Source organism: Cantharellus anzutake, assembly GCF_015039405.1.
Source record: "Cantharellus anzutake strain C23 chromosome Unknown EI90scaffold_1, whole genome shotgun sequence".
NCBI lineage: Eukaryota > Fungi > Basidiomycota > Agaricomycetes > Cantharellales > Hydnaceae > Cantharellus > Cantharellus anzutake.
This window is the reverse complement of record NW_024066951.1, coordinates 1,684,653-1,710,282: the sequence shown is the minus strand read 5'-3', so window position 1 is coordinate 1,710,282 and position 25,630 is coordinate 1,684,653. Positions and strand designations below refer to the sequence as shown.

Genomic DNA, 25,630 nt, shown 5'->3' with positions numbered 1-25,630 from the left:
TTCTGTCCTCTAAGACAGTAGCGATGTCCTCCACATCGATTCTCACTACTTCATCATCTTCCACCCTCGCGCCGAAGCCAACCCGGCCGCACCTTGCCCTCAGATCCAAGTCTTCCGTCGAATCATTCGTCAGCTCCACAGGCGCTATGCCAAGAGCAGATCAGGGGGATGAAATGAAAGTACAAGGACTTCAACACTCGGAAGTGAGACTTGATGCGAGGTGGGTTGTCGTTCTTTCTACGGCCGCCGTTCTCATGCGGAATGGGCCCAATTGCAGGATAGGGTTGATCCTCGTCGCATCGTCGATCCCGATTGTGCATTGAACCTGTGCCGTTCTTCTCTTCGTATTCCATGTTGTTTTAGTACTAACTTAACTTCTCTTATTGCTGACATATTGCAGACGCTACAAGTCACCCCAATTTACTGTGGACCTTTTGCACCTCCTTCGGGACGAACTACACGTGCCATCTTGGCATTCGCCTCTTCTTGATTCTTCTGGCGTGAAGATTACCAAAGCTGCTGGATCCTTCACGAATGCCGTGTTCTTTGTGTCATACTCCACCTCGGGTGCTGTGGGTCCTCGCACCATCCTGCTTCGCATCTACGGTCCATCCTCTGCTGCGCTTATTTCCCGGCCCCATGAGCTGCGGACGTTGCACGTGCTCTCATCGGTATACAAGATCGGACCACGCGTCTTCGGTACCTTTGTGAACGGGCGCGTCGAGGAATATCTCGAGTCGTCCGCACTGACTGCGAATGACTTGAGGGACCCACAAACTAGTAGATGGATTGCCCGTCGTATGAAGGAACTCCACTGGGTGGATATCCCCGTCGTGTGGGGCGAGCGCCGGGGTTGCCAAGACATTCTATCGGTTAAGAATTTCAGGGATTGGTTAGCGCCAGCTGCCGAAGCTCTCGATCTTGTTATTGAGAATTTCACGATCGCCAGATTCGACTCTTCACACCCTTGGTGGAATCTCAAGAATGACATTGATCTGCCGCGACTCGTTCATGAGTGGACGGCTTACATGGCGTGGATGAAGGAGTGGGAGAAAACGCACAAGCGCAGTCCACGAGTCTTTGCTCATAACGATGCTCAGTGCGGGAACTTGCTTCGACTTGCTCGTCCCCGTAAGGGGCAACCAGATCATCATAACATCATCGTGGTCGATTTTGAATATGCTGGCCCCAATCTTGCTGCGTGCGACATTGCTAATCACTTCCTTGAATGGACAGCGAATTACCACAGTGATACTCCCCATGTCGTAAATCCCGAATTATACCCGTCCGAAGCTGAGCGTCGTAACTTCTATCGCGCGTACCTATCCCCCGTACAATATTCGACTGGGAAGAACGGCGTTTCTTCTTCATCCCTCATTACATCTCCCGCCCCCATGACTTCACCCGAGACATCTGTGACTGCTATAGAAGGGGAAGTGAAAGAACAGGATATTATTGAGCTTGAAGAGCAAGTACGAGTCTGGGTGCCTGCTATCCTCGCACAATGGGCAGTTTGGGGACTCGTTCAGGCAAGGGACGACGTTCTTGCTGGGGGTGTTGGGGAATTCGACTACCTTAACTATTCTCGCGGGAGAGCCTTGGCGTTCAGAGAATCCCTCAAGGAGCTCGGTGTTGTTGTTGGGTGATTCACGTTGTGGGATGCGTTATCTTCCTTTGCGTTGGACTTGAAAGGATCCACTGGTTGCTATCTGGTTTAAGGTGTAATTTCCTCTCTTTGTTTCCTCTTTGTGGAGCGCAATTTTTCACCTCTTCTTTGTCCATTACATTTAATTGCTTTCCCACTTTCATGTCTTACGACTAGATCATTTTGGCTGATCTTGATTTGAAATACTGATGTTATAGGAGGTGGCCTCGGAGAATGACAATTGGTTTTACATGTAGTTGCTTATTGATACCACTTCTTTTCCTCCTAAGAGACGAGATCCTAATGCACAGCAAGTGTCAGAGTCTCGAAGGACCTAAATTTTCAGACTGCACTATCGAGGCGCTTGGAAATGTTGTGCCCTTCGGCGGGCAGCGGTGTTAGGCAAGATTCCAGCCTCCAGAGATGCAGGGCGGGATGGCAGGGTCCCAGCCTCTATAAAGAGGTTGGGCCTCTTAGCACTCGGGGGCTCAATCGTATCATGACACCCCGAAGCGACGTAGACGGGGATGATCTGACCAGGGTCTTCAACAGCCTCAGTCTTAATTAAATGGCAAAGGGATTCAAGCCCCGACTCTGGTCATCCTCGTCGTCGCCGATCAAACTGAAACTCCTGGTCGCCCCCTGTTATCCCTCATTCCTCGCGTCCTCCCGTAGCGACAACGGCCGGCCGGTCATGACGTTGGCGATGTCAACGCAGCGACCACCCCCCCGCTTCTTTGTTACCCTCAATTAGCAGCATTCTTCAACTGCTACGCTAGATAACCCCACTTCTCTGTGGGTCTTCACCAGCTCCTGACGCTTCCCCCCTCGGCGAGTGTGAGCTACAATGGCAAGTACCCATCTCGTTGTGCATGTATCATCATTTTTTTCTCACATACGGAACATTGTCTCACCACACATAAGGTGGGGTAGTATGTTTGTGGAGGAATTCATTTAGAGCCCCAGATCCTGTTTTTGTTTTCCTAACTCTGGGACTATCACGAAGAGATTGTGCTTTAAGGCTGGGATCCCGCATAGACATCGTGCCGCATGGGATTAATTATCTAAGTTCATTTGTAGCTATAGTTCATGACGAAGTAGTCTCGTGCGTAGGATTTCACCTCAGGGGCCAGGATCGACACTGCAGTTGAGCTAGAGGTTGACAGGGAAGCAAGGCATTCATTTGAGTCAGTGGAGGACGCAGTGGCGCAATCTCTCCCACGGTGGGACCTATAGATTCATGACATCAGAGGCAAAATTCGCTCAGGAAGAATGGCTGCTCATCTTCGACTTGTACAGGAATAATTCTTCCACGATTAGGAACACTACGCTTTTTGCCTTGCCTACCTCTTGCAGTTTCGCCAACCTCCACTTCCAGATGGTGAACCTGAGACATGGCCAGATGAGACAATGGACCCCACAAACAATGCTGAAACATATTTCCGACCTTTTCTATCAGATCAGTTTTGTCCAACCGGAGTCCTGGAGCGGCCTTTTTCCCGAAGGATCTTTGGAAGTGGGTTTTCGAAAGCTGTCGTGGCCTCGAGGGGTCAGGGTTGTTAGTATAACCTGCGATTCTCAGTATCGGACCTCGTCCCGCGCTTGATCCCTTATCTCCCAGCGATGACGTCCGGAGAAGGAACTTACATCTTCCGAAGTAATATTCCTCATGAGCCCTTCGTTGTCATTGCCTCTGCCACTGTATCGAAGCTGAAGACAGAACTGTTTGGACCGTGCATAATAAATGTACTCCAAAAAATCTAAGACAGAATGTTCCTAGGAATCTGTATGATGAGGTATTACCGTGGCTGAGGCAAGAACAAGCCCTCTCTAGGATGCGATCAAAGAAGGAGAAATATGATATCAATGACGTTGACGGAATTATCTGGGCCGTACTTATGATGTGATTGGAGATCACTGCATCTGAGTCTGAGCGTGGCCCATGTTGCAATTCACCTTAACGTACTCATGAGAGTGCCTCAGTTCTTGGTACACTGTTGAACTGGAGGGACGTCAGCATAGGGCTCATTGTCTAATCGATTGCAATGGGAAAATGGCTGGGTCGATAGTGGATCTAGTGAATGACCAGTTAGTAGAATAAACATTCAAGTCATTTTGATGTTTGATTCTCGGACAGCGGAGATCGCAGATTGATTCTTAAACGGGCGTGCCGTAGGTACGGAAGGATCGGTTTCAACAGCATCTATATATCCTCGACATGATTGAATCCGGCGAACAGTGATTCCATGTTAGGCTTTTGAACTGAGGCCGGGTTGGATCGATTATCCTCTACCTCTCTGTTGTTAAAAACTGGCACCTACAACATTCTCTGATGTCAAAGCACCAACCGTGGAGAGGCTGGGGGCGTGGGCCGCGAAGTCCTGGAAAGCCTCCACAGACTGGGACCTGGTACCATACGGCCAAAAATGGAGCGTAGACAGAAGAAGTCAAGAGCACCCAGCACGGACAGATTGGAAAGGCATCCTCAAAACAGCGGGATAGCAGAGGAGGAGCTAGCCTATAGTAGCCCGAAGGCATTCAGGCAGTCACAAATGAGACATATAAAGCCATGAGCACCGCCGAATGAAGATTAGTCCAAGGAGGGTGGATCGGAGAATGAAGTTTGTGGTGGATAGAGGCGAACCGCGGACTGACCCCCCGCGCAGCGCAGTTTTGAACGACAACCAACTGAGTGCTTTGGCGGGGCACCTTCAAGGGCCACGTATCAGGTGTGCAGGAAGGTGCGAATCGAGAAGCGAGGCCATGCGAGATGCTACCAGGAAGTAAGCTTGCCCACGCTCGATTACATAATCTATACAATCGCGTTGTTGTGGCAGTACTGCAATTGTTTGCGGCTCCGCTCTTGGTGCGGGTCTCCCAAGACTCCCCTGGCCCAGTCATGGCACCCCTAAACGACATGGACGACGGGGGATTTATGGATGAAATTACTAGGCGTTTCCGCCGCCTCAAGCTTAAGTTGAGGAGGGATTCGAGCCCTAATTCTGGGCATGGTCAATCAGGCCAACCTTCACCGTCGCTCCCTGCACCCCCTCGACCTTCACGACCTCCAGCAGCCGTAGCTCCTTATGATTTCCCTGCTCTTTCACACCCTCCAATGAGCATGCCCGTCCCTAACAATAATGTAGCAACTACTTTGTCTGATTTCCACGCTGCCTCCTCGCCCCCAATCGTCGTTCATCATCCGTCGCACTCGACACCCTCATTTCTCTACGGGTCTTCTCCAACTCCTAGCGCTTTTCCTCCAGCGGGTTCTAGACCGCCTCGACCGTCATTGAACCTTAGCCCGCCTTCCAGTCAAGCCGGTCACCATCGAGCTTCCTCTGCTCCCCCCACACCGGCACCATCTAGCTCGGGTCGTTCTGGTAGTGAATATCAGTGCAGTGGAGTCACCAAAGCTGGGAAGCGTTGCACGCGGATGCTTAAAGCCCCTCATCCTTCTATCTTCCCTGCTGGAGAATTCCAGAGATACTGCTTTCAACATATCAAAGAAGTCGTCCAGCCGTCTGGTCATAATATAAAAGGAAACTGGGTAGGATTCAGTGGTGAGTCATCTTATACGCATGTAGTTATTGTATAATTTTTGATGCCGAACAATGGCTAAGATTGGATCCCCTCGTATTTGGATGATGACACACGAGCAAACTTAATGAACCAGATGACGAACCCCATATCCGTTAGTGATAAACCGGGGTACATATACGCTTACGAGATAAGGGGTATGGAAGAGTTCGGTTATGCTGTGTCCATTATAATTGGTACTCATGAGACCATCCTGCAGATCCAAAAACACCAAAGGAGATCCACATAAAAGTTGGTAGAGCCGAGAATCTTGTTAAGAGGCTTGATCAGTGGTCGAAACAGTGTGGGTCCAGAGAAGTCGTTCTCCGAGGCTGGTGGCCCGGAAGCGTCGTTGACAATGGAGACACCGGGCCAAGCTTACTGAAGGGGCGTGTCTTAGCCGGAGAGAAAGGAAAACATTGTCATCGTTTGGAACGTAAGTTCCCCCTGACTGCCAACATGAAACCAGGGCGAATAATTCATTTCCCCACGTGAATCATGAACCAGGATTGATTCATCTCGAGCTGTCAGACCTGGTGGTTAACAAGGTGTATCTACGACCCGAATTCCTTAAAACACGGAATGGTGCTCCCTCGGTGCCACCGCACATTCGCAGAGAATCATCATCAGCAAACAAGTCTCAAAGAGTGCCATGCTCTGACTGTAAGAAGAAATTTCGTCTGGATTTTTGTTGTTTGCTCACGAGTGTTTGGAATCATAGGTGGTCAGGTTCATAAAGAAATTTTCACCTTTACTAAAATAGAAAATGGTAGGCTGAAGGGCAAGGAATGGGATATGATAGTGCGCCCTGTTATTGAAAAATGGGGTAGGTTTGTTGAGGATTTTACGTAGACCCTGAATCCTGTGATGCCTCTATTTCGGAAGGACATCTGATTGTTCCTGTATTATGAAGAGATTGTGAAGCATGTAATTAATCATGTACGGACCAGTTCATCTGTAACTATCATTCACGACGAGCAATCGATCGATTCATTAATTTGTTAGTCGACCATCTCAGCATAAATGTGTTTTCCTATTGTACTAAAGGAGGCTGAGGAAGGAATAAGGTGCTCGGGGCTATTTCGCCCGATGGACTAGCCTCTGGGGAAGGGCAAATCTAGCCGCTTGTGCCGTGTCCCCTTTGATGCACTTTTGACTGTGTCCTGATACCTGTCATCCGGCATTGAAGTGGGCGCAGAGCGGCTTCTCATGGCCTACATCGCGCATGTAGCTGGCGTTTGCTGGGCCTTGAGTTGGGGTTGCATGAGATATGGGATTGCGCCACCTTGCGACTTGGTTGTTTTTTCGCGTTGCGCAAGCGTCACTCGGATCCTGCCACTTGCCAGCGGTCGTGGCCAAGAAAGCTTCAGAGTCCGGGAAAATTGTCACGGTTTTTTTGGGTAGTTCTACTTGAGAACCTGTTACGGTGCCATTAATGTGACTGTTGCCTTACGCTTGTTCTGGTGGAAATCTTGGCGACATATTCCAGTCCCGACGAGTTTGAGGTATCGAGTATGTAATTGGCCGGACTTGCAGGGCATCTGTTATCAATTACTGACCATCGGTGCAGTGGAAGCTCATGCACTGGCAAAGTTGAATGGTGCCATGTTAATTGATGACATATCGACGTGTTGCGGCTACGATGGATTGAATACGGTTCTGGTGTACGGGAGTACATTGTCAGCAGCCAATAGCAAAGTGGATTTGGCCGATGGGACCGCCTGCATGTGTCCCGTTCGAACAATCCTAGAGGATTTGATGTAGAGGAGGGACCCTTCGTTTGCGAAACCAAGAATGACCAGCGAAGGTTCATGTAAAGCAAAGAATGAAAGGACCTGTCATTCAGGGTTTGAGAATGTACCAGATCACCGATGTGATGGGTACCTCGCATAGCGATCGGGGCCTGGCATTGGTCCTGGTATACGAGTCCAGCCCAGTGCAGGGATCATGTCATGTCGACGACAGTCCGTTTCGTCAACACATAAGATCTACTGTGACATCCACATCTCGATGTGGAGGTTATACCGACTTCATTCCCCATAATTGGATCAACTGACACTCCCGAACTATATGTTGATGATCCAAACAGGAACCCCATACAAGGTATTAGCCAGTGGCTGGGCCCACATAGTGTGAGCGTGCTAACGTGATTAGGCTGGAGTGAAGCTACTGGCCGATAGTGATACTTTTGAAGCCGGCCCCGGATGCTTTCGAGAAGAATCCCGCCGGACGACGGCAATGGTCCTCTAAAAGTTGGGGTTGACACATCAGTTCGCAAAATGCGGTCTAATGGAATTGAAGGGAATCGGGAATGCAGCTGCACGGTGGGAAATGAACCTGTTTGAGGCGGAGACGCTCCATCTTGTGGGCTGCGTCGGTTGAGTGTGAGTGCAAAGAGACACCTAGCATTCCTGGAAGGACTGTCAAGAAATCTTCTGCGCAACCGCCTCAATAGTGGTAAACATATGAAACCTATGTACCAGAGGCTTTTAGCATAGCTCGTGAAATCCCACTTACTATTTTTTGACTGGGGGCACTCTTCTTGTGAAGGACGAGTGAGCTACATTGTGATATGAAACTTCGTACGCGGCCGTGGTGGACACCCAAGGTGAATCGAACCCTTGACACCACTACATATTTAGACACTTCCTCTAAATATGGCCGCAATATGAGGAACACTGGATCAGTCATGTTGGCTACTGGGAAATGCTGGAGAAAACGTGGTGGCCCAGTGAATGACATATTCTAGAGACATCGGAATCCTCATAAGCAGATGTCGAATCAATGAACGCGCTACACCTAAGAATTCGATAATCTCGGCTAGTATTCTATCTGACTCACTGCAAGGGGCTTGCAACGTGATCCAGGAATGATTGATTGGCCATGGCCGTTGGACAGCGATGTTTGATTTCGGGCTGCTAGACATCGGCATCGGACACACCAACTTGTTGTACCCTGTTTACAGGACCAACATACTCAGGTTTCCGTTTGCGTTAGGCTGCAGCAGGTGATCTGAATGTGGTCTGGAGAATTGACGTGAAGAACGATCCGGAATGCAAGGAGGGGTCTCCAGCAAGCCTTCCAACACAAGACATCGAGATGGTATGTTCTGGTGTAGAATGCCTGTCGTTACAATACTGAAGGCGACAACATTCTAAGTTGGTTTACGGGGCTCGGCTTTGCAAGCCACCACAGCGTTAGCTCTTACTGAGTATCACTCCTTCACAGTTCAGACGAAGCACCACACGGGAAACCAAACGGTTTGCAACGCGCGATCATCACCGCCATCGCCAGGGCTGGCGATGCCAATCGTATCATCTATCCCTCCCGAGCCAGTATCTGAGGGCAGCTTGCCCGAACCGCCTGAGATCACTTATCACCCAGTCGACCTCCATCATTATCGCAATGCACTTTTCAGTAGTACGGATACATACCTCTCTGGGTTTGATGTGTCGGCTTTGCTTCAAAGTCCAAGATATCAACACCTGAAACGTGAATTCGTTTCGTCCCTAGGGGAGAATGGGGAACAAGAAGGCGCTGTTCGAGACCTTTTTAATCATATTGTTGAACAATGCGTCCGAGGTGACTTGGATGATGTCCACTCTGAACGTTGCTTCTCATTGGGGACTGTTCAGCTACGCGCACAACCTTCGCCAGATGACGAATATCCCATTGTTCTTGTTCCTGTCTCGAAATTGTCCACTTGGCGATGGGCTGATGTGTTGGCGGTTGTAGTCGTCGAAGCTCGACGCACTGCGCTAGGACATACCGATGCCGGACAGGGGTCCCGAGCTCCAGGGCGGTCGGAGCAGGTCGATCCTAGAGAAAGTCCCAGTCACCTTCAGTCATCTGTCCGAGACGCGCTACCCCATTCTGCGAAAAGATTCGTGCGCTACGCCAAAAAAGTCATGTGTTCTCTTGGAAATCGCCAAAGCGTTCATGGCATCTTGTTTAATGGATCGTTTGCGTCTTTTTGGTGCTTTGATCGGGGGGGAGGGGTTTTCACTCATGAATGCAATATCGATCGCGATTTTCCCGACCTCATACGCTGCCTCATGTCTCTCTGTCTGGCTAACAACACGGAGCTGGGACTCGAACCAATGTTTCAGCAATCAGGCGTTAAAGATGTTGAACTTTTTGGGTCTGTGCTGCAACGTTATCTCGTTGTTCAGCGTTCTCTGTTCACTATCTCCAAGACGCTGCACATTACATCAGAGCTAGATGGCCGTGGAACCACTGTATTCAAGGTGATTACTGCCCCCGACGGGCGAACAACCGATGAAGTGACGGAGGCGGGGGAGGAAACCGTGATCCCAGAAGCAGCGGTGATTAAGTTTTCATGGCAATCGACCTCGCAAGCCTTGGAGATCGCTTTATTCCGTCGCGCTCAGGAGTTCAATGTTGAAGGAATAGCAACGCTTTACAGGTACAGTTCTCCGCGAAAACTTTCAGATGGGCATCGGAAACAACTCGGTCTGAAGGTTGGTATTGATTATGTCGACCGAGAACTGCACGTTCAAGTGACAGGTCCAGTTTGCATCCCACTGTATCGAGTGGTTGATGAAGATGATTTTGCGGCTGCATTCAAATCCTTGATTTCCGGTAATAGTAGCCGGCTGGATCCCAATTCAGCACGCTGACAGTTTGTTTTAGCACACCATAGCTTGTATAAGAAAGCAGGCATTCTCCATCGGGATATAAGTATCAATAACCTGATGGTGGACGAGACCAACCCTCAACGTGGCGTCCTAATTGACCTGGATCTCGCTATCCAAGTCCGAGACGGGGAAAGAGTGTTGGGTATCAGGCCATCCACTGTTGGGACTTACCCTTTCCTTGCTCTCGATCTCTTCCGGGACGAACCCCTGACGCAGAGATGGTATCGCCACGATCTAGAATCCTTCCTCTACGTCCTGGCCTGGATTCTATCCCGCTTTGACGAGGACGGAAATGAAGTCCACCAAACTGCCGCATTCGATGATTGGATATTTGGCGAAAAGAAGTACATATTTCTAGCCAAACGCGGGTTTCTGAGAGAAGCGGAGCGATTCAGACCTGTTCGTTTCAGCAGACTACAAAAAAGCTGGATGCCTGAACTGGGAGCCCTGTTCTACAGTGGCTATAATTTCAGAGCGAAGTGCATTGCTGGCCTTGTCCCTTATGAGGACGAGACGCTCGGAGGGTTTGTTACATTCGAGACCGTCATGGAGCAACTCCAGAAACCCCTTCCCGAGCCTGAGATTGACGCTACAGTTCAGCTGGTGCCAGAGCCAGGGACGATAATTTCTTTCAATGTTCCAGAAAGACCGCCTCCTGCGCACCCTGGGACAATAACAGCTAACATTTCAGTGACCGGATTAACACCATGGGAAATCTACGATCGATTCGACGATGGGCTTAAAGCAGCTCTTGCATCCAAGGATCTGACGGATGTGAATGATGCTTTGGCAAAGTTCTCAGTTCCCGAAGCGGAGAAGATCGTCGAATTGTTGCAGTGTTCAGAAATTCTACGGGTGGAAGATAGCACTCACGACGAGCGATAAGCGGACCATTTGTTCGTGATCTGTGATTCAAGAGGTGTTATTTTGATATCGAAGTGCTTTGTAATGCGGTCCCTTCGATCGAAACACCACCGTTTGACTGGATTGGCACCAAATAAAAGATATTACATATATAATACTTCATATACAAGTCGCCCCATAAGATTACGAGTAGCTGGATGTTATTTGAGCAGTCCAGCGCTATTCGCGGCGCCAGTAAGACACTCCCGGAAAGTTCTGTATGAAATGATGTTGTCCGCCACGGGGTTGGATCGCGCCTGTCTCTCTTGCCTATCTTCTGAGGGGGACTTATCCTCCAGCTTTCGGACTGCAGTATATAGTTCATCGAATAAAATGCTCAAACACCGCAGTTTCGGCTGACAATCCTCCAGCCCAATCGAAAATGGAACCTTGTCAAAGGTTTCACTTCCCAAAAACCCCAATTTCCTTCTGTAGATTTGATCCCACGTACCAACGTGCCAATCCTGATAATCAGTTTTCTCGTCCGCTGCCAGCTCCTTGTAAACAACCTGACCCCCCCTCTCTTCGTAATGCGTCATTATCCACCAGAAAGACCAGAAAAATGACTCAAGATCGTGTCGATATTGAGCTGGGGGTGGTGGATCATTAGCAAGCTCGATTGCCAAGAATGGTGTGATGACCGTGCGGTGAGTTGGGTCGTGCCCCGGGCTCCTGTCTCCCACCTGAGCCGCGGAATCAAAATCAATGAGATACGGCTTAAAGCCTTCTCCCTCTCGATGACTGCATAGTTTCTCGTTGTAGCAACCTTTATTTCCGCATTCCCAGAACATCAGATTCTCAGGATGAACATCCCGGTGAAGCAAACCAGCGTCCTCGAACACCTGGTGATGGGCTATGCACAACGAGACGGATCAGCACGTCGATAACACTGCGTAATACTTCGTGTGCCTACTGTCAACAAGGGAAACAAATGCGGATAGGAGCCGGCTGAAGCGCAGAGTAGTAATGGGCTGAAGCCGCGGACGTAGAACGATGGCTCGAAGAACTCGGTCGTCGAACTCAAGGCTGTTCCCTAGTAGCTGTTGAATCTTGCCATGTGGTCCCCAGGAAAGTTGGTCAAAATCCACACTCTTGTACATATCTGGGATGAGTTGGACTCCGGACTTCTTGAGATCCCTGAGAAACTTGACTTCAGATGTGCGGGCGACTAGCTGCCAAGATAATTTTAACACAAGACCATCCTTGGGTGTTACTGCATTCCCATCTCGATACTCGTCCACGTTCCACACCATAGTGCCTGCGGATCACCTGGTGCGTCAGTGTCCGATTTTCAATTTCGATTGAAATGCTGCGGTCCGAGACGCACCCCGGCCCTTGAAGCACCTCCCTTTATTGAGCTTCTCACCGTCGATGACGTACGTTGCTCCGTCCACCTTGATTCGGGCTCCATTGGCACAGAGGAGAAAATCGGAAGACGCTTCGCATCCCGTTAAAGAGAGTCTGGTCACAGGCCTAGAAGACGACGTAGCTCGGCGTGGCATGCCTCTTAATGGGGGCGCAATGCATGGCTCAAGCCCCAGGTCTCCAGGAGTTGCATGTCCTAACATCAGGAGAAGAACGAAGAGTACTTCGAAGTTACTTCCGAAGCTGATGCGTTTAGTCCCGAAGGAACCGGATCTGTTGAAATACCATAACTCCATTTCCGTCCCCTCGATGAAGAACCCAAGTACGTGTCGCTTGAGACCCCTAGCCGAAAACACTTCCATGGCGTATGCAGCCAACTGTGCCTGGTCCGTTAGACGCTCATTCTTCGAATACCCGTTGCCCTTCGAGAGATGAGACTTTCCATACGAAATATTACTGAAATGGCGCTCAGATGGGATGTGGTTCGCTCGTCCGGAGCCGGCGGCGCGTGTGTGTCGTTGTGATCGGTTCGACAGCATTGCAGCTTGATCCGGCACACTGTTCATGGCAGGTCCTCCGCTGTTTGGATCGTCCAAGTCCATGAGACTAGAATTGTCCAGCGTCGGACGTTTTGCGTCGACGGCACACGTATGCTGTTGTGATCTGTTCGGTAGCGTTGCAGCTTGATCCCACGCACTGTTCATGACAGGTCCTCCACTGTTCGGATGGTCCATGTCCATGTTGTCTAGCTTCAGACGTTTATGTCCGATTTGCGCGACCTGAACTGGATCAGCGGTTGCATTCCTGGACGATTTCTTGAATTCAAAGGGGATTAAGACCTACATAAGTATTAAAAATAATTTCCTGAGAGGCCATACCTGAGACCAATACACGCGGTTGGGTGGAGTACCTATCTTCGTTCGTGAATTAATCTTTCTGTTTTTCGGGGTTGGCCATATCATGCAGATGTCTGGTCTAGTATATGATAAATTGTGGCTCGAATCCTGCTGTTTCCTGGCTTACTTTCGAAAAGGATCACCCATGGTAGGGTCATCGTTCCTGACTTTCTTTGCATGAGTATCCACGAAGCGAAAGGGCAATTTGGCGAAGTCGAATAACAAATTTCCCATATTCTGGAACGGCTCATACAGAGCCTCTTCGATGTGTGGGTTCCCATTATATTGGTCAATGTGAGCTTTAATTGTGTCCCAGTGCTCCGATTTCTTGAGCAGATCTATGACGTCCCGAGCCTTTTTGTGCAGACCATCTTCGTCCCCGAGTAGAGCGGTGACCATCCCCCAAAAATTGATACCAGGCTCGCCGTTGCCAAAATCTTCCCTACTTGGTTTTCAGCTGGTGAAACAATGGGTGGTGAATAAAGAACGGACTTCACATGCAAATGCTCCGATTTGTGGTTAGCATCATTAGGGTGCGTGTACATCGAAACGCTTGACATTCCTGTGGTAGGGATTGATTCTTGGTAAACTGCACTCTAAAATTAGTAGTTGTTGTCTTGCACAAGCTATAGCTCACCAGCGTCGTGTTTCCGATTAATCTTGACCCGGATGGCTGGCAGCAAAGAGGGTGGCATTGCTCAAGTTCAAGCCACTTGGAACGATTTCTGAGCTTTGGCAACCTTGGGAACAAGGCCTTTTAACCAGCTGGACCGGTACCTGATTTCGTTTGTTTAGTCCGTCACCATAAAGGTTGCATAAAGGACTATCAGAAGAGGCAAGGTGAATGTGAAGATCCGTCAAACTTACACCCTTCATTGAGTATTTTTACATTAGCTGGGTGTCGCAATGCCCGTGAGTTCGAAGGAATAATCAATTATGGATCAGAAACCGAGACTAATGTTCACCCACCGAGGTTCCAACCTCAGGACTGGTCAAACCAATAAGAAACACAGTGAGTTGTGACTACGTTAGGCAAGATCTGCCACTTTCTGTCGCTCATGCCATTTGGGGCATGCGATATAAAATCCCTTGTTTGGCTGAGCATCGAGAAAACAGGAAACTGCTTGTAGAGAAGGTGACGTCTTTTGTTCTAACTGTCCAAATGCAACGGAAATATTCCATTCATGTCAAGACAATTGGCCCCATTTGCACCAACGCACCATTTGCTCATCGTTATCCAATTTCCGTTCAGCGTGTCACCACGTGGACCCAGGAAATCGTGCAAAGATCAAGGGCATAGCATTAAATCGTTCAAGCCTCAACAATTGGTTCAACGGGAAAATCATGGGTACTGCCACACGGTCTGTCAGCAATTGGACCAATATGAGCAAAGTCGGAGTATGCCATCGCTAGCGGCAAGATCGTCCGTCAAAAGAAGCTCAGATTTTCAAGCTTCATGTCAAACTTGGCCATGAAGGCAAATTAGCCCGAGAACTCGTGTGCATTCCATAATTCAAAGAATATACGATACGTAAGTCTAATGCTTCGAGTCGAGACAGATCGTGAGTTGAGATACGTACCGGTCAGTGATGGTCTTGAGAATATGGAAACGCGGAGGTCAGGTCGGAGACGCGGGCATGCTGACTTGCTAATCTGGGTACGCAAAGCCGAATTAGTACCTATAGACCTGGGTGCAAAAAACTACCAGTAACTTACCAAAGAAGTCATTGGCTCCGCTAGTGAAGTTGGGTCCCGCTAACACGGGTGATTCAGACCCGGGTCGTGCCGACAAGTCCAATAATCTGTTTGCTTGAACATTCCTGAACCAGGCATCCTTGTCGACGGGACTCGGGATAATCGCCGTCAGGTCACTTGGGTGCAATGGAACAAGAAGTGGAGGACAACATTTGGCTCGTCTTCCGTGAAACGCTCGAGTGGACCACTGTTTAATTAAACGATGCCACATTCAGCCCCGAGAGCACCCTTTAATTTGCACAGTGTATTTTCACAGAATTGGGACTGCTGTATCCGCTCTCAGAAAAGTGACAGTAGTGGGCAGGGCTCTAGCCTCTACGATAATGGTGTGTCCACAAGCCTGTGACTCTCAGTGATCGACTAGCCTGTAGTCCCCATTCATTAGTGCGAATTAAGTCAGCTATGCTGCGCTTTCACTTGCTATGGGACTTATGGTAACAGGACCATTACTCGTCTAATACTGAAGAACTAGTCCGTGATTGTGGATGCTAATTCGGCATGTATATGGAGGGGAGGAGATTGAGGTTGGGCGTATGGCCACTGCTTTGGCGCCCTGGCCAACAGGTAGGCTATTCCGAGGGAGCTCGGTGTTGCCTTGTAGCGATGGGAGCCTTCCCAGGCACTAGCCGATTCTATGATCACCGTACCGGATGTTCACTATATACCGCATAATATAGTAAGAAGCTGATTTGTCGAAAATCAACGTGCACCGCGCTTACCTGTACATATTGCGACCACAGGCCGTCTAAATTCTGGTTGTGTCACGCGTATGCATTCGGGTTTTGTGCCGTGTGAGAACGAAGCAAGGGCTTAGCTCAACTGGGGATGATTCGCCTATTGACCTACAAGGGTTGCGAAGATTTCAATGAAACGAAACGCTGGGATCCAAAAAGGCAAACGAAATGAGCTCAATGTACGGCGTGCAGCTCGCTGTAGATCGATGAGTTCGATGTCAACAGGACCGGCCACTCCAATCTTGTTTTCAAGCTGCCTTTGAACTATCGACTGAAGGACCGGGTGGACGAAGTCAACACGTTTGTATAAAGAGGATTTGCCAAGGGTCCAACCCAACCCGTGCCAGTGGTTCACTGGTTTCCGAGTCGGGGGTACCAGGGATGGAGCATCATGCTGGTTCCCTGGGAGAACACAACGTGGGTGTCATGGGCGAAAGAAAGGTGGTAGAAACGACTCAAACACTTCCTTTTCATCTGACCCAAACAAGACTTATCTGGTACGATCTGCCAATAGAATCGAATTGGTAGAGCATGGAACCAGTTTCCCAAAAGGCGGTCCTGTTAGAATAACACTCCGACGGGTCTCATGGGATCACGGAAAAGGCTCAGTGGCGGTTGCTTTGGGATTCAGGATTACCTGGGGAGATTGAAAGGCGCTCAGGCCACGCAAGGGCAATAAAAGTCTCCAGAGCGGCCGAATTCGAGACCAGGAAACACTTGATTGAGCAAGTTTTAACGTCCATGGTATACCAGCGCCATCTTAACGGTTCTCAACCTCGACTTTTCGATGGCGATACGTGCGAGTGCGGATCAATGATTCTTTGCCTTGCAGATCCGAATGCTGGAGGGAAGCCGAGACAGTATGGGAGAGTCTGTGTGAGTAGTGAAGTACTCCTACTGTTCTCCGCCGAAGTATATGGGAGTATTGATAACTAATTATGATGCCCGACTGTAGTGCGCTTTCAAAGCCCAGTGTTTCAGTCTCGTAATCAAGGGCGAACCTACAGAGGACGAGAAGAGGATCCTGAAAGAAAACGCAGCTGCGAGACAAGCTAATAAGGCCACTTGTCCACATGCACGGCCTGGATGTACGAAGGAAGGTAACCGACAATGCCCCTACGATGCATGCAAGACCTGCTGCGGCAAGCTGAAGAAACTTTGCCTGGCTCATGGAAAGTGTAAGCTATGAGTCGGAGGGTTGCTCTAACGATATGCCCCCAGCTGAACCATTGCCTCAGACAACCAAGCTTCTCCGGACTGGAAAGCGGAGGGGCTGAGTGATGGCCTTCCTAGTCAAATTTGGTATGTCACCGGCCAGCCGATAGGTTCCGGGGGGTTTGCAGAAATCTACCATGGTAGATGGGGGCTTAAAGAGGTTCGCAACTCGTACGTACACACATGAGGACAAGCTCAACGGACGCAATTATGACAGGTTGCGATCAAGAAGCCCATACCGCAAGATCCGCAGGTAAGAGTTAACGCTGTCCAATGCACAGTGTTGAGCTGATTGTAAGGCCAGTAGACCCCTAAAGTAAGACCACTTCTCATGAGGCATCCAAATCTGATATCAAGCGGCAATCTTGACAATAGCGTATCGAGAACGAGTTGGATGTCTGGAAAAAAGTGCAACACCCCAAACTTGTACCCCTCTTAGCAACTATCGACGGCAGTGGGCTTGCGTCTATGGTGACACCATTTTACAGGAATGGGAACTTGGGGGCATATTTGTCGCAAACAGAAGTCGGATTAGAACATCGCTATCGCCTGGTAAGCGGCCAAGTTCCAATGGAATATTGAGCCAACATACGATCCGTTCATCCCTCTAGCTGGCTGACGTGGCTGAAGGACTCAAATACTTACACTGTACAAAGAATGGCACGGCTCACGGCGATCTCTCGATGGTATTGGCTTCCATAGCTTGACATAAATGTTCTGCTCACCACGTCATCCAGGGGAATATTCTGGTGGCCGATGATGGATATGCCCTATTGACGGATTTTGGTTTGGCTCTCCCTCCTGGAGGGAGGACTGGCTATTCCACGTCTGGCAACGAACATGGGTGCACTGCATACAAAGCACCGGAGTGTTTCGAACCAGCAGAACCCCAAGAAGCAAAAGTAGCAGGATTGAAGGCACGCACTCCCGCCAGCGACATGTGGGCGTTTGGCATAATCATCGTTCAGGTAAGCCATAATTGCTATCCTTAACTAAACCTCAGATATAGCCTGTTCCACTTAGGTGCTCAGTAATCAATCACCATGGGAAGGAGCGAAACCAGCAGCTATATTCACAAAGATTGAGAAAGGCCTGAAACCATTCACTGATGCTGCAATCGATCGCTGTCAAATGCCAACCAAGCTGAAAAGCCAAGTACGTGCATGTTTCAATAAGGACCCCAAGGAACGGCCCATAATTAGTGAGCTGCTCCATGAGCTAAAGGCTATCTAGCGGCCTTCTGGGCAGATCGAATAACAGGACCATGAGAAAGTTCTCCAGGACGATATGGACGCTTGGCGCCTGATGTATGTTACCACCCAGTCACCGTGATGTTTCATAACCTTCATTGTTGGTCAGAGTGTGATCGCCCTAAGTTGAACTAGAGTCTCATCAAGCTGATCGTTGATTGTGGAAGTTGTTGAGGATTTCCAAATCTTTCCAAGCTCTTTCATGACCTCACTATGCGAGAGATCGGGCCTAGATGCTTTAAAGGGCTGGAGCCGTTCCTTCAGGAAAGCTGCCAGAGCCAAAGTTGAAATCATGAAGATGGCAGAGGCGAGCACTCACCAGCCCAGCCGGTTGATCTAGTATCACCAAACAGAGCTTTAAGCTCTCCTTTGCATACACCACAACGTTGTGTAGAGGTATCGATAGATTTGCTATGACGGCCATATCTGAAATAACACGATAAGTCCGTATCATCACCCTTCGTACAAAAGTCACTCACATTTGGTTGCAGGCTACGCATTTCCACTCATATCTGTAGACAATTTGATACGAGTGCCTGCTCTGGAGTTCAAAGACAGGCATGAGTGGGCTTGTGGAGTGGGAGGAAAATCCCACCAACCGTTATATGAATGTCGTTCTGAGCCCTCATTACCCGTTTTGCCCACGCATTAAATGGACGGCCATGTCCCCCATCTTTCGCCTCATCAATAAGCCACACAGCCAAGTGACACATCTCATGGGATAGCGTGTTGCGGATACGTTCTGTATGGAGGAGTTAGACGGGTACAGCGTTGGGAGGGATGCCTAACAACCTTCGGAGTCCACCACTTTTGTGGCTAATTCGATAAAGACTTTCCTTTGGGGTGGCGTGCTGTCGCTCCCATATATTGATCTGTAGACGGTTGTCAACTCTTAAATTTTGATCAGATGCGTCAATTTACCTTTTAATCACAGCGCGCCCTGCCGTTGTCATCAAAGTTTTGCTCCAGATGATCTCACAACATTTATGGTTCGACGAGAAGCTGCCCGAATGACAACCCTGAGGTAAATTGTTTCCAAATACCTGATGGTTGAGCGAATTATACAGATTAAGCGCATATTCTTGAAGCTCAGTTGCGTGCTTTCGTTTGGAATGCATGACGATATTGGGCCTGGCAAGTGCAGTCGTCTTCGGAGTCGGAGTCGCAGGAAGGCGGGGCGTGTTCCCATCCTTCAAAAGCAAAGGTTGTTTGTTGGGTAGTCCATAGGAGGTCGAAGCAGTGAGCCTCAACTTGTTTTCACTACCGTCCTTGATACCAGTGTGAGTCGGGGTTGATGTGCACTCGAAATCTGATTCCTCATCAGACGAAATCGTGACTATTTCCCCACCATCTACCATTGACCAAGTCGACATCCGTTTTCCGGGACGTTTACGAGGCGAGCGATGAGACAGAAGCTGATCTACCTCTAAGGCATCTTCCTCGTCGCTGTCAAGGGCAACGACAAAGGATCCACGTCCATCCGTAGGCAGTACAGTAGATGAGCCAAAGTCACGTAATACAGAAGGATCTTCTGTATCTGAAGTTGATTTATCCTCACGACAAGAGAAAGGGCGACGAAAACCATTTGGGAGGTTTCTGCAATCCTGACGATGAGCTTTATTGAGGATAGTAATGCTTTGAAACGCACAAAGCAAGAACGCCGGCTCCTGAAGAATATTCCGAGGGCTCGCTATCGGAATAGTGCGGTAGGTTCTCCTTGGAAGAAATCACAGAGCCATTCCAAGAATTTTGATACTGATCATCGACTATTCCATTCCGCTCTGCGCCAGAACGGGAATCGGATAAACGATGCCTATTCGTGAAATTATGAAGAAGCACATGCATAAATATATGAATTAGATTACCCTGGAGGCTTGTCTTCTGATGAATCATCTGACGATATGACGGCTACTCTTCTGGCTGCCTTACGGGTCAACGAGTGCAGCCTGGATGGCTCAGAATCAGAGCTAGTAGATATTTCCAACAATGACGCAGACAACTTGTCCCCCCTTTCGGAGCAACCAGACAGAGCAGCGGCAGGTGGCTCAGGATGGAGTGGTTCAATCCCAGTCCCCACACGTCGGTCGTTTGGACATGACGTTCGTAAATGATCATCGTATGAGGGGGATTGAGAAGTAGCGCGGGCTGATGGAGCGAAAGGAGTCAATGGGATGGAAGGGGAAGAATGGGATTCGGGACACCTGTTCGCCTGGCATCCCAATCTGTCTGAATTCTTAGCTCTAACAGCGGTGTGTGCAGCAGTCTTCTGGAGGGGGGACGCAGTTGTCATCTCGACTCCAGAAACCTCTCTAGAAGGTGGTGCACGGGGATATTTAGTCGGTGGGGTGGCTGGAATTCTGGAGGAACGGCAATGCAGCAACCATACTGAGTGGAAGAAGAACATCATTCGACTTACCCCGTATTGATTCCAACACGCACGGGAGAAAGAATCTCAAGAACATTCCGGTCTAGGTCACTGTCTGAATCATTCTGTCCTGAAAGGATGTCATCGGGAGTGCGATTCAACTTATTCAAGTCAGGTTTGACCGGCTTAAGAGGGCTCCTGCGTTGCTGAAGATTTTCCTGCCATTCAGTTGACTGGTTCGGATGTAACTTCCTTCTAGCTCTCCGCCTGGGTGTCTCCATGCAATAAAGCAAAACCAACTTGGGTTTGGAAAATGATGAAAACGCGTCCACGGTGTTATTGACCCTTGTTGTTGCGCGTTTCGACAACATAAACAACTACAAATAAATCAAACCCCCGCCTGTTGGCATAGTTCACCAGCCACTTGACGAGGCCCTTTCTGATGCTCTCCTTTAGTTAAGGGGCCCAACAACTGGACCCATTGAGCAGCGGTACTTTAATCGAACTGGATCGCTGCAGGCTCCGCCACCGACTTGTCGCTTGCAATGATTGTGTGAGTCTCCGGAAACAGAAAGGCGGAGGTCCATGTGGATTATCACGAAAAGGGAGGGTTCCTCAACTTTTTGTGTCACACAGGATAGTCATTGGATCTAGCCTTTCCACATGTCATATCGCGCGGGAAATGACCATCATGCAAACCTGACCCGCAGCTCAGGTCAGATATCATACATCCATGCCACTTTCCCGGAGGACCGGCTGTTCTCTGGAGCCCACTAAAAGCCCCCCAGTCCCCCTAGTAAGGATACATGAAGAAGCAAGTGTGCTACTAAATCCGACGCACCATTCCAGGCTCGGTGGTCCGAATCTTTTCTCAAAAACATGAGAATCGTCTCTTAGGACGTCACTTGGTGTGTGATCAGTACAGGTCCCATACTAAACCATTGCTTCTGAGTGGAAGAACCCAGAGAATTTAAACCTATCGAAAGGAAATTCATCTTGCGCATAGTTTAGATGAGCAAACCGCAATGTGTGTTGGAATGCAAGTCATGGCGCCGGCCCGGCAGCATGGATCCACACGCTGTGCTAGCACTCAGCATCCCACTAATTCGATACCACCTCCCCGACGCGTCTGGGTGTCCATCGATTCATATCATAGCCTCGATGCACTATAACGTGAGTGTAGCCGCTCAGCGCTACGGTTATATCGGGCCAGCCACAAGAACGCGAAACACCGGAGACTTGGTGCGGAAACCCTACCGGGGGCACCCAAGTTGGGCACCACAATATTGATAGGCGTGCCCACATTGAGACTTCTGTCCATGCCACTGATGGCTCTCGTTGCTTCGAGCCGTCTACCCAATTAAGAACCCGGACGCTTGTCCATCCCAACAGATCGACTTATATACCGTTTGATTCCCCAGCGATGGCGATCCTTGTTGTACTGACAGCGACAAGATGATCATGTATGAGGAAAGGTATGATCAATATATAACAATGCGTCTGATTGGCAAGGGTAGGCATAATTAGAAGCACTCCAATCGTGAGTGGATCAGTGGCAAGACCACGCGTCCACAGTCCGGGAAGCAGATCGGATAATTCTCTGGCTACACGCCACTCTGACATCCCCCCACTTTAATCCACTTCACGAGCAGCTATTCGCAGCCTTCAGTCATAAAAGGGCTCTGATTCCTTCGTAAGTAATTAGACCGTCAATAGTCTCCTGATCGAAATCTGGGCGAGGGTTCCGCCTTTGCCGACGCAGGCAATCATTAGCGTCGTTGAATAATTCGCGCAACTTTTGTATGTTTGGGTGCAAGGATTCCATTCCAGGGGAAAGGTGGATCGAGTAAGGGTCATCGAGAAAGGCTGCTTTTCTTCGTCTAATGGCCCCAAAAGTCCCCACATACCAATCAACAAAATCGTCTTTGCGCCTGGAAGACGACAACCTTCGGCGCTTTAGGGGACGCCGAAAGTCTCCACCATAATATATTGCAATCCACCAGTACGTCCAGAAGAAGGACTCGAGATCATGCCGATACAAAGCGCGGGGACGATGCTCCGACTCTGTCGTCAGCTCCAATGCTAGGAATGGGGTAATGACGGTCCGATGGGTAGGGGAGAAACCGGGTTCCCGAGCTCCAGCCTCGATTGCGAAGTCAAAATCAATCAGATATGCTTTGTATTGGCCTTTGCCATCCGAAAAGACCTCCTGGACCATGAGATTCTCAGGGTGAATATCTCGATGAAGAAGACGAGACTTGGTGTAAACTTCGTGATGGACTAAGTGAGAGTGAGCGACAAAGATCGGTAGGGTGGATATTCTGGGTTAATTGCAACTCACTGTCGACCAGATCACGATATGCCGCCCTGAAGTCTCCAAAGGGAATAGAAGTGATCGGACGTAATCGCGGGCCCAGGACTATTGCTCGAAGGATGCGATTGTCAAAATCGGCTGCTCTCCTCTGCTCCTCCTTTACAAGAGGTTGAACACGGCCGTGGGCTCCAGCAGCGAGCGAATCAAGATCATCGTGGTTGAACACCTCAGGCACATTAGTAACCCCTTTTTCCCTGATGAATCTCAGCAGCTCGACCTCCGATCTGCGTCGCGATAGCTGCCAGGAGAGTTTTACGACCATGCCACCAACGACTGTGACGGCTTTGTGCTGTTTGACCTCTTCGACGGCCCAAACCATTGTTCCTGGTACGACCCAACGAGTTCAGATGACACGTTACTTCCGGGCGACTGAAAATGAGCTTACCACGCCCCTTTATACTTCTTCCTCTATTGATTCTTTCTCCTCTTATAACGTAAGTCTTTCCCTTGATCACAAAGTAAGCTCTGTCTGCAGATCGTAGGAAACCTTCTTTTTCTCCCCGTTTCAGTTTCCGTGTACTATTTGTCACATCACTTGTAGACGGCGGGTGGATGAACGGCTCGAATCCAAGCTCAGCAGGACTAGCATTCCCCAGTATTAACAGAAACATTATAAGATTCCTGAAGTTCTCTCCAAATGGTATAGGAGTGCTCCCGTAGGAGCCTGAACGGTTGAAGTACCACAGCTCAAAGTTTGTGCCTTCTATAAAAAGTCCAAGTACGTGCCGCCTGAGACCGCTTGCGGAAAAGACTTCAACCGCATATCCTGCAAGCTGTGCCCGGTCTGAGAGCGTTTTCCCAGTACTATACGATGCGCTGGCGGAGTGCATAGATGTTGCATACGAGAACCCATGGTTTAAAGGCCTTTCCGGTGTGCCCTCCTTACGCAGCACATCGGCTAGGCGGAAAGGGGTCTTGCTTGCTTGGGTGCTACTAAAGAAGCTATGTCTTAGCCTCTCTCGCGAGTGGTTACGTGTTCTAGTGAGGGAGGACCCGGAGAACGACATGTCCTCGACGGTTATGGCCTTGAGTCTTGGATCCAGATAGTTTTGTACCGATTTCATAGGGGGATCTTCGCATAATTCGGTATCCTCACCATGTTTTTCTGATTTCTTGGACTTCTTGAACTCAACAGGAATCAAGACCTGTTTGAAGCTCAAGTGAGTAAAAGATGACTTTAGTAAAGAACAGATCTGACATGCCTCTGACCAGAATATACGCGGGTTTGGGACCATGGGATTATTGAATGTTTCGGAAGGGATAGTCATCAAGAGGTCTGGTCTGCGAGAAGGAAACTAGGACTAAGTATCGACGTTGCATGTTATGGCTCACAATAGCTCACTTTCTAAAAGGATCGCCAATCGAGGGGTTATCCACTCCGACTTTTGAATCGTGAGCGTCAATGATACGGAATGGCATATCGTTGAATTCGTATAGGAGGTTGGTGAGCGATTGGAATGGTGGGTAGAGGGTCTTCTCGATGTGGGGTGTTTTCCGATAATCGGACATGTGCACTCTAAGCTGCTCCCACTGATGTTCTGTAATCTTATCAAAAGCATCTACCGCATCGATGTGGCCTCGATCCTTGTCGAGAAAGAGAGCTTCAATCAGGCTCCAAAAGTCAATGTTCCCACATTGATTACTAAAGTCTTCTCTGGGCTCTAGGTTTAAGTTGCGGGCATAGATACATCACAGCTCAGGGCGCACTTTAAATGAAGATGTTCTACAGCATAAGTCGCATCTTTGGGATCAGAATGGGAGGAAATATTGAGCATCCCTGTGTTGAAACTCGAGTCCTGATGGAGATCTAGGGGGAAGTTCAGCCGAACATGACAGCTGTCATCAGCCATTTACGACGGAGAACCGTGCGCGGACGAGAAGGACCTGGGTTAAGTGTTCGGTTTGCCACATCCGCAGACTCCTCGCGAGAACGCTTCTTCTTGCCCGTCATCTTGTCCAGCTCAGTGAACGTGGAGCAATAACTAACAACAAGCTACAGCCTAGAACCTAACGAGATACAGATGGGGTGTCTAGCACGGATGGTACCGACCAAGCAGCGTGTCTAATTCAATGAACATAGCTTCCAATACATATGCACAATGAAAGTACCGCCGTAACGGCGTAGGCATCAGGTGGAAGAGTTATGAAATGGGTTCGGGGTTCGTATCTAGCCAACGGACTCGATTCAGCACTGAAGCACTGCGGGAAAAGTATTTTAGGATCTTGTAAACATGAACACACAGCGACCAAGTTGAATAGGAAGTGGCCCCTTTGTTGCACGATAAAAGGCCTGTTGTACCCAAACCAGTGGTTGTCGTGGAATCACGCGAGATGGGTGAATGTCCGATGGAAATGAGATCGCCGCACAGTTGGGAGAGAACAAGGACTAGAGCTGCGCGCACAGAATGATCCGGCTGAAAAAAAAATAACTGTGGTAATAATGATCGAGATTCAGACCTGATAGACTTAATATGGCAAGATCCGCACGACGGAACCAGTGCTGGTGACTCGAGCAGAGACAAAGGAAGATAACGCTCCCCAGACTGGATAATTGGACGATATCGAGCCTGAAAGGGGGAGTATCGTACGCAAATGCACAGAGATACAAACCATATTCGGTAAACCCCGCAATTGTCACACGTGTTGTGAGGTCAGCACAAAAAGACATAGGTCGCTCACCTTTGTTTGTGCAAGAGTATCTTTTGAAATATAATGAAAACCACGCAGTGATTGTCTCATTTCATTCTCCCTCAAAGGTATCTTTAATATACACGTGCCATGCTCTGCAACACTACGACTGAAATTGCCAGCATTTTGAGCTAGGCCCAATCGGCACTGTGAAGCGAGTTTACGACCTGGAACTCCATGTGGAGGTGAGGATACATATGAAG

The 25,630-nt window shown here is 49.2% G+C and overlaps 10 protein-coding genes across 10 annotated transcripts; 4 read left to right on the top strand and 6 right to left on the bottom strand.

Moving 5' to 3' along the window:
• Window positions 1–122: 122 nt before the first annotated feature.
• EI90DRAFT_2987361 (kinase-like domain-containing protein) lies at window positions 123–1,903 on the top strand. The gene is made up of 2 exons (XM_039056009.1): window positions 123–220; window positions 401–1,903. The coding sequence occupies exons 1-2, from the start codon at window positions 147–149 to the stop codon at window positions 1,644–1,646; spliced, it is 1,320 nt and encodes a 439-aa protein (XP_038923952.1). The 5' UTR covers window positions 123–146; the 3' UTR covers window positions 1,647–1,903.
• Window positions 1,904–4,745: 2,842 nt separating this feature from the next.
• EI90DRAFT_3028152 (uncharacterized protein) lies at window positions 4,746–6,215 on the top strand. Its single transcript, XM_039058043.1, has 5 exons — window positions 4,746–5,208; window positions 5,269–5,382; window positions 5,445–5,660; window positions 5,732–5,887; window positions 5,946–6,215. The coding sequence occupies exons 1-5, from the start codon at window positions 4,761–4,763 to the stop codon at window positions 6,074–6,076; spliced, it is 1,065 nt and encodes a 354-aa protein (XP_038923951.1). The 5' UTR covers window positions 4,746–4,760; the 3' UTR covers window positions 6,077–6,215.
• A 27-nt stretch (window positions 6,216–6,242) lies between these two features.
• Window positions 6,243–7,204, bottom strand: EI90DRAFT_41922 (uncharacterized protein). Its single transcript, XM_039067594.1, has 2 exons — window positions 6,678–7,204; window positions 6,243–6,588 (listed from the first exon to the last, which is right to left on the bottom strand). Exons 1-2 carry the CDS (start codon window positions 7,113–7,115, stop codon window positions 6,439–6,441), a joined length of 588 nt encoding a protein of 195 aa, XP_038923950.1. The 5' UTR covers window positions 7,116–7,204; the 3' UTR covers window positions 6,243–6,438.
• Window positions 7,205–9,132: 1,928 nt separating this feature from the next.
• Window positions 9,133–11,045, top strand: EI90DRAFT_3028147 (uncharacterized protein; the record flags this gene model as incomplete). The annotated part of the gene is made up of 2 exons (XM_039058042.1): window positions 9,133–9,826; window positions 9,878–11,045. The coding sequence occupies 2 exons, from the start codon at window positions 9,133–9,135 to the stop codon at window positions 10,765–10,767; spliced, it is 1,584 nt and encodes a 527-aa protein (XP_038923949.1). The 3' UTR covers window positions 10,768–11,045.
• EI90DRAFT_3114733 (uncharacterized protein) lies at window positions 10,947–13,741 on the bottom strand (the record flags this gene model as incomplete). Its single annotated transcript, XM_039062699.1, has 7 exons — window positions 10,947–11,638; window positions 11,699–12,043; window positions 12,113–12,965; window positions 13,029–13,125; window positions 13,174–13,488; window positions 13,539–13,635; window positions 13,684–13,741. The coding sequence occupies 7 exons, from the start codon at window positions 13,739–13,741 to the stop codon at window positions 10,947–10,949; spliced, it is 2,457 nt and encodes an 818-aa protein (XP_038923948.1).
• Window positions 13,742–16,276: 2,535 nt separating this feature from the next.
• On the top strand, window positions 16,277–17,983 carry EI90DRAFT_3114732 (kinase-like domain-containing protein; the record flags this gene model as incomplete). The annotated part of the gene is made up of 9 exons (XM_039062698.1): window positions 16,277–16,411; window positions 16,491–16,713; window positions 16,774–16,910; window positions 16,968–17,003; window positions 17,058–17,066; window positions 17,126–17,302; window positions 17,362–17,436; window positions 17,488–17,718; window positions 17,774–17,983. The coding sequence occupies 9 exons, from the start codon at window positions 16,277–16,279 to the stop codon at window positions 17,981–17,983; spliced, it is 1,233 nt and encodes a 410-aa protein (XP_038923947.1).
• On the bottom strand, window positions 17,971–18,396 carry EI90DRAFT_3028139 (uncharacterized protein). The gene is made up of 2 exons (XM_039058041.1): window positions 18,110–18,396; window positions 17,971–18,057 (listed from the first exon to the last, which is right to left on the bottom strand). The coding sequence occupies exons 1-2, from the start codon at window positions 18,292–18,294 to the stop codon at window positions 17,976–17,978; spliced, it is 267 nt and encodes an 88-aa protein (XP_038923946.1). The 5' UTR covers window positions 18,295–18,396; the 3' UTR covers window positions 17,971–17,975.
• EI90DRAFT_41819 (SprT-like family-domain-containing protein) lies at window positions 18,128–20,722 on the bottom strand. Its single transcript, XM_039067592.1, has 8 exons — window positions 20,417–20,722; window positions 19,866–20,357; window positions 19,649–19,813; window positions 18,922–19,596; window positions 18,793–18,872; window positions 18,600–18,742; window positions 18,480–18,541; window positions 18,128–18,426 (listed from the first exon to the last, which is right to left on the bottom strand). The coding sequence occupies exons 1-8, from the start codon at window positions 20,644–20,646 to the stop codon at window positions 18,291–18,293; spliced, it is 1,983 nt and encodes a 660-aa protein (XP_038923945.1). The 5' UTR covers window positions 20,647–20,722; the 3' UTR covers window positions 18,128–18,290.
• Window positions 20,723–21,742: 1,020 nt separating this feature from the next.
• On the bottom strand, window positions 21,743–22,698 carry EI90DRAFT_41219 (uncharacterized protein). Its single transcript, XM_039067582.1, has one exon. It carries the CDS (start codon window positions 22,581–22,583, stop codon window positions 22,035–22,037), a length of 549 nt encoding a protein of 182 aa, XP_038923944.1. The 5' UTR covers window positions 22,584–22,698; the 3' UTR covers window positions 21,743–22,034.
• EI90DRAFT_41307 (uncharacterized protein) lies at window positions 22,290–24,163 on the bottom strand. Its single transcript, XM_039067583.1, has 4 exons — window positions 24,082–24,163; window positions 23,942–24,034; window positions 23,125–23,884; window positions 22,290–23,063 (listed from the first exon to the last, which is right to left on the bottom strand). The coding sequence occupies exons 2-4, from the start codon at window positions 24,005–24,007 to the stop codon at window positions 22,591–22,593; spliced, it is 1,299 nt and encodes a 432-aa protein (XP_038923943.1). The 5' UTR covers window positions 24,008–24,034; window positions 24,082–24,163; the 3' UTR covers window positions 22,290–22,590.
• Between the last annotated feature and the right edge of the window lie 1,467 nt (window positions 24,164–25,630).